At 32.3% G+C, this 18,151-nt stretch overlaps 1 protein-coding gene across 2 annotated transcripts in view; it reads right to left on the bottom strand.

The window, feature by feature from the left end:
• Positions 1 to 18,151, bottom strand: part of TMTC3 (transmembrane O-mannosyltransferase targeting cadherins 3) — a 47,869-nt gene that overhangs the window by 28,050 nt on the left and 1,668 nt on the right. The window contains exons 2-7 of one of the 2 annotated variants that reach the window (XM_079139195.1): positions 16,117 to 16,274; positions 14,476 to 14,692; positions 10,478 to 10,696; positions 8,887 to 8,986; positions 2,841 to 2,956; positions 2,311 to 2,483 (exon numbers count right to left, since the gene is read on the bottom strand). In XM_079139195.1, the coding sequence (XP_078995321.1) occupies positions 2,311 to 2,483; positions 2,841 to 2,956; positions 8,887 to 8,986; positions 10,478 to 10,696; positions 14,476 to 14,664 (797 nt within the window). In that variant the 5' untranslated portion in view covers positions 14,665 to 14,692; positions 16,117 to 16,274. The remainder of the gene's footprint in view (positions 1 to 2,310; positions 2,484 to 2,840; positions 2,957 to 8,886; positions 8,987 to 10,477; positions 10,697 to 14,475; positions 14,693 to 16,116; positions 16,275 to 18,151) is intronic. The other variant, XM_079139194.1, reaches the window with a different exon arrangement.

Here is an 18,151-nt window from a genome sequence, read left to right as displayed (position 1 = left end):
AAAACATATTTCAAAACTTACGTACATCCCAAAACAAAGTTCAAAAATATTTATAGAAATACATGAAGATACAATTAATTTATGGCATACATTAAAAATTTACCAGGAATTCAAAGAAGCAGAAAAATGCAATTCACTCTGAGAAGAAAATTTATTCAATATAAAATTGATCAAGAAATGGTACCGATCACAGAAAGAATACTGAAGGATAGTAAAACAAAACAGAATATGTAGACATATGACAGACTAGTAAAAGACCTGAATCAAGATTTCCTTCTAGAGACGAAAACAGCTTCTAAGATGAGAAATAACTAAATGAAATTAACAACAGTTATACACGGCAAGAAAAGAAAAATATTGAATTTGAAGACATAGCAAAATAAACTATTCAAAATAAAAATGAGGGGGATAGAACGAGGGAGAAAAACCGCGAATCAGTTCCAATGCCTGAAGAAGTCTAAATACATATAAGTGAAGTTCCAGAAAAGGGAGAGACAAGAAGACATTAAAATATTTGAGATACTAATAGCTAAAAAGCTCCCTGAATTAATATAAGGTAAAACTTAATGTATTTCAAGAAGCTTAATTAATTTGAGCAACACCACCCCACACACAAAAGACATAATAATAATAATAAATGTTATATGCAGAAGGATAAAGATACAGGATAAGAAAGGATTTTTCACTAAAAATAATGGAAGCCAAAAGATGTAGGGGGACATTTTTAGAGTACTGAATGAGAAATAACAAAGGTAGTATTCTTCACTCAAGCAAAGTATTTTTCAAAAACAAAGGCAAAATAAACACATTTTTAGATACAAAAGTGAACAGAACTCATTGCTGAATACCAAGAAATGTGAAAGTCTTTCATGCATAGGGAAAAATGGTACTGCTGGAAGGCAAAGCACTGAAAATGATAACTCCATGAGTTAATATAAAAGACTTTATCACTGCAATACTTCCAAAGATAAGTACTTCAAGCAAAATATAACAAAACGTATTATAATGTATGCTCAAGGGAAATGCACATAAATAGCACCAAGGCAAAGTTCTTCTAAGGAAGATGGAGAGTAAAAAGGAAACAAAGAACAGTTTGGACAAAGACAAAACAGTTAAGATAGAAGATTTACATCAAATATATTGCTAATCATATTAAATATAAATGGGCCAAACACCTCCTCTTAAGCACCTCAGAGTATCTAATCAAACAAAAAAGAATGATTAAGACCCACTTATGTATAACCCACAAGAAATTCTCTTTAAATATAAAAGCAGCTGGGTTAGGTGGCACAAGCCTGTAATTTGTAATTCTAGTGACTTAGGAGGCTAAGGCAGGAAAACTGCAAATTCCAGTCCAGGCTTAGCAACTTGGGCCCTAAGCAACTTAGTGAGACTTTGTCTCAAAATAAACATTAGAAAGGGCTGAGGATGTAGGTTGCAGTAAAGTGTCCCTGGGTTCAATCATCCAAAAACCCCCCAAAAACCAACACACACACACACAGAGGGAGGAGGAGGGAGGAAGGGGAGGAGTGTGTTAGACTAAATGTAAAAAAGATGGAAAAATATGTACCATGTAACACTAATAAAAGACAGCTGGCATGACAGGCCCCCTAACCCAGTACCGGGAATTGAACTCAAGGGAGCTCTACCACTAAGCTACATACATCCCCAGTACTTCTTATTTTGAAGCAGGGTTTCACTAAATTGCCAAAGCTGGCGTGAACTTGTCATACTCCTGCCTCAGCCTCTGAGGTTGCTGTGATTACAGGTGTGTGCCACTCTGCCCAGCTGGAGTGACAAACTAATATAAGACAGAGTGAATTTCTGAGAAAAGACTATTACTAGCAATGAAGAAGATCACTTAATAAAGATATTAAATCATCAAGATGATGTGGCAATCCTAAGCATTTATGCGCTTAATAACAGAGCTTAAAATACACATAAAACAAAATTGATAGAACTGCAACAAGATAAATCTACAATTATAGTACAGACCTCAATATTCTCTCAACAACTGATCAACAAAAATCACTAAGGATAGAGAAGACTTAACGCTAACTTTAACACTTAGCCAATTTGTGGGTCATTATCTTTGCTGTAGTGGTTTCTTGGGTGTACAGGTATGACAGAACTAATTACTCTGTATATTTCGAACACTATGTGCAGTTTTTAAAATATACAGACTATACCTCAATAAAGCTGCTGAAAAAATTCGGTGTAAATCAAAGACTTTCCCAAATTTATGACCACTTAAAGTCTAAAGTTAAAAAGACAGAATGATCAAAACAAAAAAGAACCAGAATTTCATACCTTGTAAACACTGGAAGTTGGGACTGAATAACCTGGACTCTAATCACAACAAGCAATAATGTACTGAACATCAAGACAATGAGTTTTATTAGTGTCTGCAGCATAGAAAATGGAATACCACCCTTTCCACGGAGAAACAGTCCAGCAGTATTACATAATAATGGCAAAGTATACTGAAAAAGACAAAAAGATTAAATAACAATATATCATAATGTTTTAAATAATGTAGAACTTCCTAAATGCAAGGTTAGATAAAAAATTAAGTATAATTATAAAGTCAGTGTGGAACAATTTGATGAACTGATAATGAACAAAATTGAGCCCAATACTTAGCCAATAATGAATTATACTATACCAGTATTACTACATACTTTACCACTGATTTCTTAATTGAAATTTCTTGCAAATTTTTTATATCATTATTGGTAAGCAAGCTGATTTATGTAATGATATATCTAAAAAAACAAGGTTATTAAAATCTGATTCAATTAGGACAAAAGATTGCAATAAGAAAATTTATTTTTCCTTACCCCCTGGGCAATAAACACTTCATACACACAACAAATCCCCACAACTGTTATTCCTTGTTCTTTACACAGTGTTGCAACAGCCACTAAAAACACTGTCAGTGCAATTGGAGTCCATGCTGCAATTAAAGAATAGAAAAAAACAAACTAAATAAAATAATTTCATAATATCATAAAACAAAACTTTAAACTTGTGATTCCATATTAACATTTTTGTTATTTCCCATTGGTCAATACTTCATATTTTAAAACAGTTAAATTTTGCAATTTTGAATTTATATTTTCAAAGCAAAATATCAAGATATGAAATCTAACAAAAAATTTTATGTAGATGAAAATTAGTTAACCAAATACTAATTTTTAAAACAAAGGTAGAATGATGAATTTGGAAAAATGTATCAATCTGAAATACAAATACCTGGGGATTATCACACAGATATCCATATACTTTATTATATTGCTATTAAAATCTTGAAATTTAAAAACCATCAGGCAAAATGGAGTACCAGTCTCATAAAAAAGGATTATGAAAACGAAAACAAAATGGGTTAAAAAGCATTTAAATCAATATTATTCTTTAAAAATATGCAATAGAATATTCCTGTGTTCCATATAAATAGAAAATGTACTTCATCTTTAAGTGAATGTTATTTAGTAATAATTTGATTAAAGAGCAATGAATTAAGAAAGTAATTTTGTATCAACAATTAACTGCTTTTTGAGCAACTTTTCTAAATTTTAGTCACATAGGAAAATGTGACATCTCATTATTTTCCAGTTTAAAAATGGTAGTGTGATTGTATAACTTCAGTTTTTACCCATTAAGAACATTAACTCCGAGCGTGAACAAGAACATAATTCATGAATCTGATATATATATTTTTTGTTATTGGGTTTAATTCAGAAACATGTATTTTTGAAATTGTTTTAAGCTTGAAAGTACTCTACAGACTACAATTATTCAAAGGGAAAACAACGAAAAACAAACCAAACTCAAAAAACTGAAGATACTAGCTGGGCGCGGTGGTGTACACCTGTAATCCCAGCAGCTCAGGAGGCTGAGGAAGGAGGATTCCAGGTTCAGAGCCAGCCTCAACAAAAGTGAGGTGCTAAGCAACTCAGTAAGACCCTGTCTCTAAATAAAATACAAAATAGGGCTAGGGTTGTGGCTCAGAGGCCGAGTGCCCCTGAGTTCAATGCCCAGTACCCACCCCTCATAAAAAAACAACTAAAGATACTAGGTAGAATACTCCTTCCTTAAAAAACAAATAAGACAAACTCATATTTTAATGAGGCCAAAATCATCAATACCAATGTTACAGATTATATTAGGTCTAAAGTATAATGTTAAATTCAACTTAAAATTCATAAAGGAAAGAAATCAACAGATGATTTTTCACAAGAAAGGCTGGACTTAAAGCTGAATATTGACAAATATATAAGAGAAACTGGTAAACAGGGATGTATGAATAAAGGAGTAGGAATAAGCTTTACTAATGAGTGATGCAGAGTAGATGAAATAGAAGGGATATGTATGTATTAAAAATTTGTGGGAAAATAATGGCCTTGAAAATAGGTATTTAAAACAGCCTGTTTACAAAAATGGATTGGGACATGAATAAATTAGAATTTGAAATGATTTCAATTAATACAAATTGAAAACCTTTACACAGGACAATGTGTACTAGATACAATGGATAATACAAACAAGAAAATGAAAACTTCTTTGGTCTCGGGTTTAAATTATTTAATGTAGAATACTAAGTTATCATAGGAGTTGAAAGGGTAGTGGCCCAAAGCAGGCTCTAGCACCCTTTTAATTAGAACTAAAAATAATTCATCTACTTGCTCATTTATTCAACAAATATGTACTGAATATCTATTGTACATCAGGAACGATTACTCTGGAAAAGAGTAAAAATTGAGAGAAAATATTACATACTCAGAAGAAGCAGCTTACATTCTATTGTCAGAGATCAAACAAATAGAAGTGCATAATATATGTTTTCAGGGTAAAAATGCTTATTTTTTTTAAATTAAAAAAAATTTTTTTTTTTAAAGCAATGGGGATTGAACTCAGGAGTGCTCTACAACTGAGCTACATCACCAACTCTTTTAATAATTTTTAAAATTTTGAGCCAGGGTCTCTCTAAATTGCCCAGGCTTCAGTTCTTGTATCTCGGCCTCCCAGGTGGCTGGGATTACAGGTGTGTCTCACCAAATCAGGAAGAAAGACAAAGGTATAGAAAGAAACATGATTTTGTTTTCATTTTGGTCAAATGGTGGTAAACAAGCATGATCTGTTGGCCCCTTCTTCAAAAATCAATCTTAGAAAAAGATTTAGTGGAGGGAAAGGTGGTTTTCATAGTTAAAAAATAAAACTCTTGGGTCTTTGGGGTTTATGGTCAATAGGTATGCTTGTATGGGTATTACTAGGGACTGCATTAAAGTAGAATACAAGAGAAATGTATTCTCCTGACTCCTTTGGGTGGATCAGAAATCTGCAGCTACCTTGGTTAGTGGGAACTGCAGAGATAAAATCAGAGTACTTTAGAAATCTTGATGGTATAAAGAGTAGATGTAAAAAACAAAGCAGGAGGCTTTATACTACAAAGCTGTAGTCATCAAAACAGCATGCCTTCTCATTAAAAAGAAACATAGACCAAAGCAAAAAATAGAGCCCAAAAGTCATAGGTCACTTCTATATCAATTAACTGATTTTCAGCAAAATTGCTAAGACTACACAGTGGAGAAAGGATAGTCTTCAAAAGTAGTGCTAGGAAAATTGGTATACACAAGTAAAAGAATGAAACTAAACTCCTCTCTTTCATCAGTTACAAAAATCAAGTCAAAATAGATTAAAGACTTACATGTAAGACTTGAAACAATGAAACTACCCAAAGAGGACATGGAGAAATGCATTAGGACGTTGGAAGGTATAAGGATTTTCTGGTAGGTAAGGATTTCTGGAAGGTATAAGGATTTTGTTGCACAGGCAACAAAAACAAATGGATAAACTAATTGCATCAAACTAAAAAGCTTCGGCACAGTCAAGAATTTAAAATATCTGCAAACTATAACTATAACTCCTTAATATATAAGGAATTCCCAAAATTAAGCAGAAATAAAAAAGGGCCCATTAAAAAATGGCCAGATCTTAAACATTTCTCAGAAGACATCTGAATGGACAACAGGTGTATGAAAAGATGTTCATCACTGTCATAGAAATGCAAAAGAAAATCAAAATGAAATATCACCTCATTCCAGTAAGAATGACTTTTATGAAAAATACAGAAGATACCAAGTACAGGCAAGAATGTAGAGCAAGGGGAACCCTTACACACTGTTGAGAATGTAAATTAGTTGTCATTATGGAAAATAGTATAAATTGCTCCTCAAAAGTCAAAAATAAAATTATCAAAAGAAAATAAGAGGAAAATAATAATAATAATAATAATAAAAAAAAACTACCTTATGATCCAGCAATCTAGTACTAGGTATATATCTAAAGAAAATAAAATCAATAAATCCAAGAAACACATTGTTTGTTCACAGAAACATATTGTTTATTCATAATAGCCAAGAAGTAGAAACAACCTAAGTGCTTATCAACTAACACATGGATAAAGAAAATATGGTTCATATACTAATGGATATTATTTGGCCATAAAAAGAGTGAAATCCTATAATTTGCAATAACATGCATAGACCTGGAGATCATCATGCTAAATGAAATAAATCAGGCAGAGAAAGACAAGTACTGCGTGGTCTCACTCATATGTGGGTCTCATGAAAATTGAGAGTAGAATGGTGGTTACTAATGGCTGAGGAGACTGGGGGGAGGGTGTAAGAGGTGAAGACTGACCAACAAGTACCAAGTTGCAGTAAGATAGGCCTAAGAAGTTCTATTGTGCTACACTGTACGTGTGCCTACAGATAGCAATTGTGTACCACAGACCTCAAAGAGCTAGACAAAAGGATTTTCAATGTTTTTGCCACAAAGACAAAATAAACATTTATTTTAGGTATGTTTAACCTGATCACACAATATATACAGGTACTGAAACAGTACATGGTACTCCATTAATATGTACAATTTTTTTGTTATTTATCAGTTAAAAGCAAATTTAAAGAGGGAAAACAAAGGTAAAATAAATAAAAATGAGGTTATAGAGTGACCAATATCACTCGTATACAAAAAAGGGGGATAGGCAAAAGTGACCAATCACCCTTAGGCAGTAACTTCCATGTACCTCCCCCTCTAAATTCAGAAGGATGGTTGACTAGTTCTTTTCTATGCTAATTCTCTTTAAGAGACTACAGGGAATATTTGGTAGAACTGTTAGCAATATGTACTAATAGTGGTACCGGGAACCTGGAACTCTCCAGCCTAGGTTTTAATTCCTGTCATCTCTTCAAAAGTCACAGGATAGAAACACAGTGGTCCTGGCATTTTCTCTTAATAGGCAAACGGTTGATAACTTTAGGAGAATCTGGGACTTGAATTCATGAGGCAAAATAATCTTAATGGTACACCAAATGTAAAAGAGAGAAGGTGAACAGAATAACATACTACTAAATTGAAATTACAAGAAAAGAGAGACCAAGCATTTGAAATAAAATTATTCTTAAAGGAAATAACAGAATTAGAAGGAACAAAAAATCATTAAAAAGAACTGAGTAGGGCTGAGGATGTGGCTCAGTAGTAGAGTGCTTGCCTAGCATGCATGAGGCACTGAGTTTGATTCTCAGCACTGCATATAAATAAATAAATAAATAAATAAATGACCCATCAATAACTAAAAAATATTTTTTTTACAAAAAGAATTGAATAAAATTATTAGAAAGAATAACAGGATATATTGTTATAGAGACAGGTAAAAGCCTGATCATTGTATACAGATCACAGAATTTTTTTCTATCATTCATGCTTTGCTTTGAAGGCACTTAAAGAAGACAGTGGTTTCCAATTCCATATTAATTGCTAAATTACCTCTTAGTACATGATGGACTGCATAGGTAGAGGCTATTATTAACCACATTTTACAAATGAGAAAACTAAAGCAGAAAGGCAAGTAATTTGTCCAAGGTAGTAAATGGAGCTAGTAAAATACATGGTGGAACTAGAATTTGAAAACATACTATCAAGTTCATGCTTCAACCACTTAGGCTGTTTCAAGAGGGCACTATGCATAGCAGTAAAAAGCAAATCTATTTGTATCACATATCTGGAAGTTACTAAGCTGTGTGGCTAAATTGTTTTTTTTTTTTACTTTATTTTTCAAACACACAAAATTAGGATTCTTATCATGAGTATATTGGGACTATTGTGAGAAAATTCCCTACGAACTAAGGAAAAAAACCTTAAACTTTAAAATCACAATCAAGTAAAGGTCAAGACTACTATATGAAGAGGCTGGGGCTGTGGCTCAGTGGTAGACCACTTGCCTGGCATGTTCAATTCTCAGCGTCACATATAAATAAATAAATAAAATAAATGCCCACTGACAAATTTAAAACACTACATAAAAAAGACTACTATATGAAATCCTTTTCATGTTCTTTGTGCCTGTGCTCTTAAAAAAATCATTTTTATTGCCGGAACTTATTTTCTAACAATGCTAAGCATCATTAAGACAAATGAGCTAATATATACAAAGCACATTCCAAAGAAGAAAACATGGTAGGGGTTCAGTAAATAACTGAACTATAATCAACCCATAATTAAAGTCAAATTCTAGCAGGTTTTTAATGTTGCCTAAACAACATCACAACCTACTAGATAACTGAAGCACTGGTACATTATTTTTTTTTAAACAAATAACAACAGACAGAAATAATTTGGCCTGACTACTTATATTCCAGTGCTATTTGGTGTTAAAAAAATACTTACAATGTTATATACTTTATATTTCCAAGTATACTAAGATAGAACAATATATAAACCCCAAGTGGCAATAATATTTTATGAGAAGCACTTATAGTAAATAAAACTTATCTGATCAAGTTGTATAGTGACAGAAATAAAAATCAAATGTCAGGAATTTACCTATGGTATTATCTGGTCCTTTTGATTTGGTATATGACAAAAATGCTGCTAGAAAAAAGATAGATGACAGTAGTTCTGCTCTTCCTACAACACCTGTTACCTAGAAAGGGAAAGAGTTGGGTTTGTATTAGTGAAATGTATCTTGAAAATTTATTCTATATAATAGTAACAAACACTGAGCTGCAAACTAGAGTCTATACACTTCAAGAGCATGTTTCTGCTTTGTGAACGTTCTTTGAGTGCCCTCAGATGGTGAATTTATGTATCTTCCATATATGGAAATCAGTGACCCTTTTTAACAGTTCTTTTATAGTTATTTTTAACTTGCTTTGAAATAATTACAGACTCCCAGAATGCTGCAAAACTAGTGCAGAGATTCTGCATATTTTCACTGATATTGTCTTACAAATTTAAGGACAATATTCAGAAGAATCCTCTTAAAAAAAAAAGCTAAGTACTTTTTACATATTTACTTAAAATAGGAACATTTTAAAAATACAAAGATAAATTTAGTAAGCTATACCTTGATAAATCCACAAAATGAAGAGACAATAAATTTTCAAAAGACCCTTTAAATTAAAAAAAATATATATAAAGCTCTTCCTTTGGAGCATTTTGAACTCACTATAAAATTTAAGATCAACCTATCATTTTTGTAAACATATGGAAAAATCATTTGGCTAGATACTATATGGTTCAAGAAAATTTAAAATGAACTCCCTCTAAAACACACATTAACTTTTGCTTCAAAGAAAAACTTGTAACAAAGTAACTGAATATTCTTAGCTCTTGCTGGGAGGCAACTCTGAAGTTTCAAAGCAAACAAGAAAAATGAAAAAATAGTTTGGGTGTGTCTTGGCAGGAGGGGGCTGGATGGATATCCTGGTAATAGCAGAGACAACTCATGATTTAAAAACACATGGCAACAGACAATATGAAACTCCTGCGTATCATTATTTGTTAGGATGCCTGTTCAGCTATTTTGATATATTTTCAGAACTTATATTTGCCTTACTATTTTCTATCCTTTAAAACACAAATCTGACAAGTTGACAAATAATATTTAAAATCAATACTGATAGAAAACCATTAGTCAAGAAAAATAACTATACTTTTACATTACTCAAGTTAAGAAATTAGAGATCATGTTTTTTTTTTTTTTTGGGGGGGGGGAGGGATTAAACTCAGGGGCACTCAAACACTGAGGCACATCCCCAGCCCTATTTTTGTATTTTATTTAGAGACAGGGTCTCATGAGTTGCTTAGTGACTTGCCATAGCTGAGGCTGGTTTTGAACTCATGATCCTCCTGTCTCAGCCTTCTGAGCTGCTGGGATTACAAGTGTGCACCACCATGCCCAGCTTATATGTTCATGAATGAATAAAATGTTATGGTTCCAATGGTATTCTAAATTTAAAATGTTTACGCAGTAGGCAGACTTTGTAAGTGAGGGAGTTAAGACCTATACTAATTTAAGAGTCTTCAAATACTTGGATTAAAATTCTTTCTTGAAAATATAACAGTATAATCACAGAATAGGATTTGTAAGATAAAATATATTTTTAAAAAATCAATTTACAGTTTTACTTACTGCTTCTGTGTGTATTGGGTGCACTGCAAAAAGCAGAGCAGCAATCATGCTACTCCGATTGTCCAAAAAAAGTTTGCAGACTTTAAGAAATATCACACTGACCACAGCATGAAAAATCATATTTAGGAGATGATATGACATTGGTTTTAGGTCACTAAGTAGATAATTTAAGCGAAATGTCAATACGGTTAATGGTCTGTAAGACTTGTGGCTTCTTTCCTAAAAGGAAAAACAACCATTGATTATTAACATACCTTGGTCCTTCAGGGTAGAAAACCTCATCATTGCTTTTACTATGAAAGATATCACTATTTGGCTGAGAAATTGTAAAACAAACATAAAAGATAACTTTATAATCTGTGTTTTTCTATGTCCTTACTCGAAAAAAAACAAGGTAATTTCCTCCCTTTCATATGTTGATGAGAAAAGTAGCCACAGCAGGAAAATGCCTGACTATGAATTCTGAAATAAACAATTTTTTAAAAAGGTAGAACCATGGTGGCATTGGTCATATCGAATCCTTTACAAAGCCTGCCTTTCTATTACCAATGTAAAAGGTTATACGAATGCTTGCCAGATCTTCAAAGGGAAATGTAAGGCCAGAATGTTTTACCAGTTAAGTTCAAATAGTGATAATTCAAAAAGATGCTTTAGTTATTTTATGAAAAAACATGCATAATGGATAGACATGCGCATATTAAAGTAAAAATCTCCAACTATTATGCAGAGAGTAATATAAGAGCAAAACCTGTTTTTTAGAACAGAAGAATAGAACCTTTTGTGGTGAAATTTTTTGTTGGCAAGAAATCAAATTTTACGTGAAGCAATGAGTTTCTCTATAAATTAGACGTTATGGGGCTGGGGTTGTAGCTCAGTGGTAGAGCACTTGCCTAGCATGTGTGAGGCACTGGGTTCGATTCTCAGCACCACATAAAAATAAATAAATAAAATAAAGGTATTGTGTACATCTACAACTAAAATTTTTTTTTTTAAAAAAGAAGTTATATTTAGCCAAAAATACTTTTTACAAAATCAAAGTAGAGTTAAGAATAAAATTCAATTCAAAAATACATATTAACCTTGTTATTTTCTTTAAGTTTTAGGTAAACGGCATTCACACTTAGCTTATTTTCTTTCTTTCTTTTTTTTAGTTGTAAATGGGCACAATACCTTTATTTTATTTACTTATATTTATGTGGTGCTGAAGACTGAATTCAGTGCCTCACATATACTAGGCAAGTGCTCTACCACTGAGCTACAACCCTGCACCCACTTAGCTTCTTTTCTACATCTGATATTCTGTTTTCTCTCTGTAGCACATGTATACACTTAACCCTACTCTTCCTCACTAAGGAATACTAGGAGACACAAAGAATAAACATCCTCTATTTTGAAATTAGGAGCATTTACTATCTCTGTATTGACTACATATTCTATGATATGTCATCTATTTAGAATGTTCTTTATTGCTTGGTTAATTGCAGTATATACTTCAAATTTAACCAGAGGCATACAAAATTATAAGGTACTATACTGAACTGATGATTTATACCAGAAAGAAGAAAAAGGCAACAGAAACCTTGTAAGTACCTATAGTGTTACACTGACAAATATGTGAAACTTATTTGCCAGATGAAAGGAAATCAGAAAGAAGAAAGATTATTTTATTATTATTTAAATAATATTATTATTTTAAACTGTAGTAGACACAATTGCTTGGTTAGTTCTATTAGATGTACACTATGCTACAGGTTATGACCAACTAAAAGACAGATTAATTATTAATATAACTAGTTATTTACATAATTCATTAGAAAGCTATTTAAGATTCCACTATCACAAATAATCATAATTTTATTAGACATCAGTTTTATGCTAAGGCCATTATGAACAAATCAGGTCATCACTAAATTCAGGTATATTAAAGAAAAACTGAATTACTTGTGACATTAGTTGACAACAGAAACAAGCATGAAAATAATGAATAAGCTAATAGTTCTCTGTTCCTCAACATAAAAATGCCAAAAATCTTCTGCAGAGGTTACCTGAACAAATTACCATAATATAAGGTACTTTACAGATCAAATGCCAGAAGAGTGTGGCTCATTGAGCAAAGTGGTTGTCAGGTAAAGTTGTACCAGAGAAACACCTGGATAACTAACAAAACACTAAAATTCATATAAAAACAATCACCAAAAGATCACACCTATGTACAAGCATAACAAGATAAAAAATACTGATGTATACATTCCACTCTGAAAAATAATCCAAGTAATAGCGTACAGCTTTAGTAATGATTTCTAAAATACTTTGGACATATTCCAGGATATAGTCAGTGTTGTGATTCACTGAACTTTCAAACAGACTATATTACATATTTATAGAATGAGCCTACTAAAGATATAATCCAATCATTGAGACTCCCATGGTAGTGGCAATATTCATAAGGCTCAGGAGACTACACTTAGCCCAAAATGTCTTTAAGATGCATACTGGCAAAAAAAAATCTTATTAGGTCTGAACATACACATATATATATACATACACAGGCCTCATAAGCTATCATTACTTGACATCAATCATTAGAGCTTTGAATGTGCTAATTCCATGCTTACTGTGAAACCTTATATGACAACTCAATAATCCTTAGAAAAAATTTTCTGTGGTATCACATTTACCTACAGGGAGATAATATGCCCATCAAAATAAAAAAAAATAGATGATATTTTATATTTATATTTTATATCATCTATATTATAGATGATAAACAAACTGTTATTCTATTTTGTTCATCATTGTTTGAATATATTAATGAGTTCTCTTCTTATAGTCTGCCTGCTTATGGTGCTCTGAACAAAATCGAATTTTCAATTTGCAATGCTGGAAAAAATAAAATCACAAAACACCATCAACACCATGACACAATAATTTTTTTGAACTCCTTTTAATCTGGCCAGCTAACCTTCCAGTTCAAAATCTTAACAATACCACTTAAATCACAAAATATACAAGCATAGGGTGGGAGAATAGACACAAACTTTTAAGGGTCTCTGGTAATAAAGGATAGGGTTAGAGGAGAATAAACTGTCTAGAAATAATTTATGATATAATAGGGTCATATTTTCCTATCATTATCAAAAAATTTTTTAAGGGCTAGAATTGGGTGAGATCAGGAAGGATGCAGGAAAATAAAGTTGACCTATTTAATAAGAAAAAAACTATTAGATGTTTATGATTACCCAGCCCCAACTCTAAGAAGCATTGAGAAGTTTCCAAATTTGAGGAATGAGGAAATAGGTTACAAATAATGACTAAGAAACAAAATAATAGTGTATTACACATGTTAGGCTTCACAATTTGTTTGAAGTCTATACGATAGACTGTAGATAAAATTATTCATTTATTTATTCTCAAGATATTGCTCCTTTTTAAACATCATGAAAATGACTTCCTATCCAAGAGCTGCATTCCCACTTATTTTCATAAAGCTAATATTTAAAAGAATTAATAATAGAACCCCATCTGTATGATCTCAAACTGGTAAAGGTTTAATTCTAAATAGCCTAACACTGACCTTCAAAATAAAGGCAGAGTAAAACACCTTCAGGAAAATGCACTAAACTTTTAAATTCTGAATATAAAACTAAAATAAGAGATATAATTTTGTGAAACTGGCAACATGTGTACTTATTATTTTTACCCTTATAGTCTAATCTATTTATATTGAAGTTTATTTTAAAATGGTTAAATTTATCACAGTCACACAATCATCTCTTCTGCCTGACTCACAAGACAGAAAAAAAGAGACATAGCAGAAACAGACTTGTATTTAATGTTCTCCCTAAATATTTGGTTTTCACATACACATATTAATTTTAAAAAAGTAAATGAAGGTAGCCAAGGAATATAACCAAGGAAAGAATCAAGTACTACTGTAATCAACTTCCTGCTCAATTTAATTCAAGTACAAATTATATCTCATATAAGTATTTACTTACCTCAGTCATAGGGGTTCCCCAGAAGTCATTTTGAAATAAGGTTTTTAAAGGTGTAGATGGATGCAGATCTTTATTATCCAATATTGCTGAAACATCATCAAAAACAAAACCACAGAAGAGGCTGTTCCAATAGCATGCAGTAACCACACCTACTATTAAGGTTACTTCTTTGAGGTTAATATCAGCCATTTTTTCAACAAGAACTTGTGGTTAAAAACTGGAATCAAAACAACGTGGAAAATAAAATGAAATAGGTTAATGCTTTTTATTTTTTAAGTAACCACAATTTGGTAGATGGATAAGATATAAAGACTGTTAATAAAGCATGTTAATCCTTCTAGAGAAAAGCTCAGCTCAAATGCTATTCATCTCTAAGAAGCATAAATTCTCTTCACATCTCTAACCTAAGGCAAAATTAATGTTCCTTCAAGAGTGCTTCATACCCCCTAGTACAGTTATCACACCACTTAATCTTTGACCTGTTTCTAGCTAACTAGATAGTGAACTCTATCAACTGTCATAGCTCTAGACATCTGGAAAGCAGATATATACAAGGTAAATCTAAACAACTAGCAATGGATAGTCCAGAAGTGCCTAAATGAATTTTTGTGAAAAACAAATACTTGAAAAGACAGTGAGCATGGGTTCTCTAAAATGTTAATGGAACCTCCAGTTTAGTATTTTTTGGTATCTAAAACCCAATTTAAATCAGAGGTCCTGCAACCTTGTTTAATAGGGCAAAAAGTTTTATAAAAATATTTGTCCTGAATGTTTTTAGGTCAGTTATATGATAGCTGGTTAACTATAGCCCTACTATTTCCTCCTGTCTTTCCCCACATTTATTTACTTATATTATCTGCTTGGCCCTTTGGGCATATAAGGTTATGACACAGATTTTTATCATTATTTTTTTTTTTTGTCCCATTATAACAAAAGTTTTTAGTCCAGTGAATAGGCTTCATAGATGACAATTTGTAATAAAGTGAAAATACAACAAAAGAACCACTGCTTTAGAAAGGATTCAGTGAAGGAATAGTTTAGAGGAGAAAGAACTATATTAACAGATGCTACTTGGGAAAATAAAAATCAGACAGATAATCGAGATAAAGTTAGAAAGTACTCTCAAAACACAAGCAATAATAAGATTTTCTGGCCTGTGTTGTATCATTACCATTAATTTACTGTTATTACCTGCAGAAGGCAGAATGACACTCCAAATTATTCATGTTCAAACCCTCTGAACCTTTGAATATCCTGTTTTACCTGGCAAAAGAGACTTTATAGATGTTAAGGTCTCACTAAAGAATTTTAAGATCAAAAGATCATCCTGAATTATCTGAGGGGGCCCAAAATAATGGCAAGAGTCCTTAACAAGTCAAAGAGGGAGAATGACAAGTCAAAAAAAAATGAGGTCAGAGTAAATGATTTCTGACTAGAGGCCATAAACGAACCAATGGTCCACTTCTAGAAAGTAGAAAAGCCAAGCCAAACCAACAACAAAAAGCCTGGATTCTTCATTAGAGCCTCTAAAAGGAATACAGCCCTATTGATACCTTGATTTTAGTCTAGTGAGAACCATTTTGGGTATATTAACTCTAAAAATGCAAAATAATAAAGTGAACAGTTATATTAATCTCTTACATTTTTGAGAATTTGTTACAACAGCAATAGGAAATATATATATATCATCCATAAAGCCAGGAAATCTGAAATCGGAGATATATCTGTAGCAGTTCTGGCCACATTAGAGGAAGAATATTAAATAAAATCAAAATTTCACTCAGCAGTAAAAGTTTTACCTGTAAAAGAAGGGTGGGTGCCGATTTAAAATTAGATGTAAACTTTATATAAGGATCCATATATACAAGGGATATATAATACATGAAAAGGTATTAAAAGATTCTGTGATAAGATAGAAGAACTTAGACTGTATTAGACTTTAAAAAAAAAAAAACACAAAGCGGGAGGGAAATCCATTGTACCCTTTGGGAAAGTAGTTTTCAACTAAAAGAAAAACTACATAAGGGTTCATCTTGAATTTTGAAGTGATGTACCATGTTTCAAGGTATGGACTAGAACATCGTTATTAATCCACAAAAAAATGCTGATTGTGCTTTTGTTTAAAGAATGGAGAGACTGAACAAGCATTTGCCTTATCTCCTGCCCAACCCTACAAAAAATGAAAATGAAGATTTTTTTTTAAAGGGTAGGCATAAATGTGTAAAGATAAAGACAACTGCAAATGAATGTGGGAGAGATTGTAACAGGGCAATTTTTTTTTTTTTTTTGGTGCTGGGGGTCGAACCCAGGGTCTTGTGCATGCCAGGCAAGCACTTACCAACTGAGCTATATCCCCAGTCCCGGCAACTTTTTTTTTTTTTTTTTCCCTTAAAGATTCCCCAAGGGAGTGTAACATGAGAGAAAGGGAAAGAGCTGGTTCTCTTAAAGTGTTAGGAGCTCAGCTGTGAAGTCAATATAGGCCCACCCTAAGAATCACCTGCAAGGCATAGGTTAAGGTGGATGGCAAGAGGTTACAAAGGGAACAGAGGAGAGATGGGCATGATTCATTAGGGGTCATATGACAATGTAACAGACCACTGCTGTCAGTTGTAGGAATTTCTAGTTTTTTTCCTAGCATATAAAAACACTTGTGAATGCATGCTGTTTAAATGGATGGGATAAGTGATTTACTTACAAAAATGGAATGTCACAAGATCCATCTGTAATTAAAGATCATTTATGAGCTACATTAAAGAGATACAAAATACAATTCCTTCAGCAAAATTGTATTGGTGCTAATTGCCTGTCATAATCTAACAGTACAATGGGGGGAGATAAATCTACAGGAAAAATTTCATAGAAATTTGGCAATATTTAACACAAAGGAAAGTTCTCCCACTCCAATTTTTTTGGGGAAATTGAATTAGTTCTCCCAAATTTCATAATTATATCATCTCTAACAATAAGAACAGTTTACTGTTTTTATTACTATTTTAACCTTTGAAAAACTCTGGCCTGTGAAGTGGGCCAAGATTATTCACATTGAATCCTATTAATCTTTCTAGTTTACTCATGTTGAAGGAAGACAAGTATCTTCTTGTTGCAAACTCATTCCTCTTCCTGAAAACAAGGCGAAACAAAGCCTTTGCTATATACAATATTATACAAAATTTCTTAAGGTCATGCTTTAGACACTGGAAAATAAGAGACCACTCATTTTCTTGATAAGTCATCAAAAAGATAGGAACATCTAAGGAACATAAATTGATTGGAATGCAGGATGGGGTTAGCAATTATAAAGGGCAAGGTTTCCTTGTCAAGTAATTTTAGTTAGATAAACTATTCATAAAAGCCTCGGAAAGAAAGAAGGCAAGTCCAGGCAAGTGTTCCTATAAGAAGGCTATTTACAAAACTGCCACATAGATCTGTTGGTGAAAACTGATGCAGAAAAACTGATGAAAAATAACGTAGAGTTTTAGTCCTTTTCCTCTACTGAACTATAACCCAAGTTTAATTTCCTCATTCACAATTACAAAGCATAAGAACCTAGACCACAGATAAATAATTAATGCTATATCCCTGTAGTGCAGTGTATGAGCTCAAAAAATATTAGGATGACTTAAAGAATGAAACTTTAACAAGACTTTGCCATTGAGATTTACAATCTTAGCTTCAT

This window comes from Sciurus vulgaris, assembly GCF_902686455.1.
Source record: "Sciurus vulgaris genome assembly, chromosome: 5".
Lineage (NCBI taxonomy): Eukaryota > Metazoa > Chordata > Mammalia > Rodentia > Sciuridae > Sciurus > Sciurus vulgaris.
The sequence above is the reverse complement of the archived record's forward strand: the minus strand, read 5'-3'. Positions and strand labels throughout refer to the sequence as shown.